This window comes from Lytechinus pictus, unplaced genomic scaffold (assembly GCF_037042905.1).
Source record: "Lytechinus pictus isolate F3 Inbred unplaced genomic scaffold, Lp3.0 scaffold_19, whole genome shotgun sequence".
NCBI classification, from domain to species: domain Eukaryota; kingdom Metazoa; phylum Echinodermata; class Echinoidea; order Temnopleuroida; family Toxopneustidae; genus Lytechinus; species Lytechinus pictus.
In genome coordinates, this window is record NW_026974140.1 from 10,955,066 (window position 1) to 10,959,102 (window position 4,037).

General features: G+C 36.0%; 1 protein-coding gene across 1 annotated transcript; it reads right to left on the reverse strand.

Annotated features, from left to right (window-relative positions):
• Positions 1–643: 643 nt before the first annotated feature.
• On the reverse strand, positions 644–3,715 carry LOC129260674 (uncharacterized). Its single transcript, XM_054898628.2, has 2 exons — positions 3,273–3,715; positions 644–2,295 (listed from the first exon to the last, which is right to left on the reverse strand). The coding sequence occupies exons 1-2, from the start codon at positions 3,713–3,715 to the stop codon at positions 1,647–1,649; spliced, it is 1,092 nt and encodes a 363-aa protein (XP_054754603.2). The 3' UTR covers positions 644–1,646.
• Positions 3,716–4,037: the final 322 nt, after the last annotated feature.

Sequence of the window (4,037 nt, forward strand, 5' to 3'; positions counted from 1 at the left end):
TTTTGCATGGCCATTCGATCTTTATTGAAATCCTGTAGTTTTTTAAATACTGGAGATCTTTGAACAATAATTAGAAGTAACTACATGGAAAGCAGGATTTCTCAACTCTGGTTGTAGATCCATGCTATAGACTAATTGGTTGAAAGAGAAGCAAAAAAAACATACAAAAAAGACCCCCCCCAAAAAAAAAAAACCAGTTATTATCCTATTGAGCTTGTTGTATGATAAAAATAAATGTCAGTTTCTGATAGAAGGAACTGAGCACAACACAAATAGAAAGTTCCCTGTAAAAAGCCAATTACTTTAAAAGATCAGCACAAAATGACTTAAAATATACCTACAAATCCTACATTACATGGAAAATTTTTCCAGCTAAGTCAAGTATGAGTGAGCACACATACACGCCAAACTTTTTTTTTCTTTTAATAAAGTCACAAGGCATTTTTCAAATTCATACTGCAAGTCCCAATCACACTCCCCGACATTATACAGACTTCCACAATGAACAAAACTAAGGCAGCACTACAATGGGGGAGTAAGGGTGGCAGGGGGCAACTGCCCCTGATTTCTCATGAACAGCTGTAAAAAAAAAAAAACCAACAGAAAACAGAAAGGAAGAAAAAGGTAGACAAAAGAAAAATAATTTCCTTGACAAACTGTTATTCTGTTGCATAGATTGTACATATACTTAAACTTTCAACAAGCATTACTGGAGACAAAACAAGATGAGATGTACAGTTCATATTTATTGAAGATGATAATAACTCGTGAAGTAATGTAAATGTAAACTCTAAGGTGTAACCCTTATTTAATTGTCAGGTCAAGACTTCAGCTGTTGGTCAGCCTTGAGCCCTTGACCAAAACAATCAATGTGTCGTAACTTATTCTGAATTGGGGGAGTGAACCTTTTAATGAGTTGGAAGAATGTATCACAAGAAGCCCATACAATGAGTATTCATCCAAGGTTAATCTTGAAGAACAAGTAATACTTTCAAAAAGAATGTTGGAGTTGGTAAACGTATACTTTCAGTAGAAGTATTGATTACATGTAGGTATTGATCAAATATTGAAAATGTGGTAGGTCTTATCATCAAAAACACTACATTTCCTGTTGTTCAATTGAGAATTTGCTTCAGGTCATCCCCCCAACACACCCAATAGAAATATTTTGGTACCATCCTTGTCAATAGGGGGCGATTTTCAAATGTTCAGCCCTTCTTTGTTTGAAATACAAAATCTTTGAATCCATCCAGAATTAACTACCCATGTGTATTTTAAATATATATGTGACAGAAGAGGTTACTTAAACATGTTTTAGTATATTAGATAGGCACTTCTTTAAGTCCTTTCTTATATGTTATTGCACTGGCATACAGGTTGCTTAAAGATAACAATTCAATTCAACTTTAAATTCCACAATTAAAAAATATTTACCAGTATACAAATAATTCACATAAAAAATATATTTCAGATGTGGAGGGGTCAAAGGAAGCATAGTTGCTTGTATAAATTGGCCCCATCTCAGATACCATTCAAGTTGATGAGTTTGATTGTGTTACATTGAATGACTGGTGAATATATTTATCAAGTTATTACAGATTAATGGAATATTTCAACAATATTAATTCCTGACCAAAACAAAAGCATCATTTCATTCTTGTTTCATACATCTCCTCATAATATTTTATCACTTGATCAGTAAGTCTGATGACATCTTGGGTGACCTGATCACGGCGAGGCATTGGATTGGCTGGAGCAAATTCACTGCTTGTTAATGCTCTATCATAGATATACATCAATTCATCCAGTAATCCGTCGGCTGGGTGAACCCATTTCTTAACAATGTCAGTAGATGGATTCCAATGCAACATGCTCTCACTGTATGGGATACCTATAGCTTCACAGATCTTTGGAAGCATTTCAGCAGGCCTAGCCAGCAAATCGTCACCGTCAATCACAACTGGCTCACTGTTTAAGTTATCCTTCACATATTTCCAGGTTTCATGAATACCCCGGAAGTACAATCCAGCTCTATCAAACATGACATAATCTCTCTCTATGTCATATTCTTCCTCCGCCATTGTTGCTTTGCAGTCCCCCTCAAACTTGGCAGAGTTCGCATATGCGACCTTTCGAAAGGAATAGAAGACTCGGAGGGGATGTCGAATCAGGAACACATATTTGTACCCTTGAGGGAGATATTGGATCTTGTCCTTATTCATTGCTTGAGCCAGGTCCTTGACGAACACGCAGGGGCTGGCATCTTTTTCTAGAAGCTGTTTGAGTGACCCATACCTATACAGGAAAGACAAGGAGAATAAAAACTTTTTGAAAGGCAACCTTAGTTGAATCTACATGTGGTTTCAGTGCTACATTGCAGTGTAGGCCTATATAATAAGTCATGTAAATTCATTATCTTCATCAGACTTTACTTAACTACTCAGTTACTTTAAAAAAATATAACAGAGAGATAACTGAAATCTGATTGTTGAGATATGAGAAAACATTTTTTTTTCTACAATCATGAAATTTTACCTTTTTTTAGTAAGATTTGGGAGGGAAGCTTTTGGGAAGAATTAGGAGGGTTGGCATCTCTTGCTCTGTTTAAAATATTTCATGAAATTTGTCAAAAAGTTTGTGAAGTCTTTGATATATTGCAATACTTACAGAACGACTACAAATATCTTTCTTTATACCCAGTAATCAAAATGAAGCAAAAATGGCTTAATTTCTCAGCTCTGCTCGGACTGCATAAAACACTTTAGTGATATAGTCAACAGCTCGATGGTATGCACATATTCCAAGAAGTATTTTGAATACTGATGAGTAAATCTAGGCCCATTGATTGGAGATTCTGTAATTTCATGGACTTTACAAATTTTAAGGAAGAGTTGATATGCAGAAGGCATGTTTAGATAAGTGGCATGGCATATGTTATTACCAGTTTTAACAAGCGTTTCTGATACAGTGCATTATACACTAATGTTAATAGGGACCGCGCAACCATGACAGGGCGGGGAGATGGGGCTGGGGGCTTCTGCCCCATATTCAGAAAGTTCCTTAAAGCTTAATTATGTTTTTGTACTGTATACATATGTTGACAATCTGACTTTATTTACAAAAATATAAAAAACTACACAAATATATAACTAAGTACATAAAAACATTAGATAGAATAGGCCTAACAACATTACCAGGTATTTTTAATTTAGTCAAGACAATTTGACAATGTCGTTAGATATATCATTATCACACAGAGTTTATATACTCACGTAAGATGTTCTGGATGAACCTTGCAGGACATCATATCCCCAATAGCAGATGCTGCTTGCTCAAAAATCTTTTCATTTCCGTCATAGTCAAGCGGTAACGAAAGATTGTGCTTGGCTGAAGCGATGATCGAAATTGCCCTGCTGTAGCAGAACGGCTCGAACCATACCGAACTGTCCGCCGGAGCTCCGGCGGCGATGCATTTGGTCAGGGCGGTCGAGACGGAACGGGGCACAGACCACATTATAGTACGACATTTTGAACTTTTTTCCATCTGAACGGAATGCTTGACATCCTTTAATAAATCTGAAGATCCTGACATGATACATGTAAATACTGTCTGACCTTTTCCTCCCCAAACTAAAACACCAAAGTCTCTCGATCTAAGACCTAGCGCCTGCTTGATCGTAATTTCGCGTGCATCATGCATGAGAAATATAAACATTCGCACGAATTAGTCTATAACGTATACTTTGATGTTATGTTTTTATTTCAAATAAATCAGAATCTGGTTTAGATCTCACAAATTATTTCAAACATTATCTGTAAAAATATATTAAAAACAATATTATGATGTAGCACCAGCGAAATTGTATTTATTGTATTTATATCTTGAATTAACATGACATTGTTTGTTCCAGTAATAACAAATGGATTGAAGCTGTAAACTAATAAAACCTACTTTCGAGTGGGCGTGTCACCCCGAAGAAACGGGGCAACCTATTTCAAGGACGGCCCATTTCTCTAGAATAAAGTACTAGTCATGG

Coding starts and splice junctions, on each gene's coding strand:
- LOC129260674 (XM_054898628.2), bottom strand. CDS start 3,715: ATGTTTATATTTCTCATGCATGATGCACGCGAAATTACGATCAAGCAG. Junction 2,296..3,272: donor GTTCATCCAGAACATCTTAC/GTGAGTATATAA, acceptor TTTCCTGTATAG/GTATGGGTCACTCAAACAGC.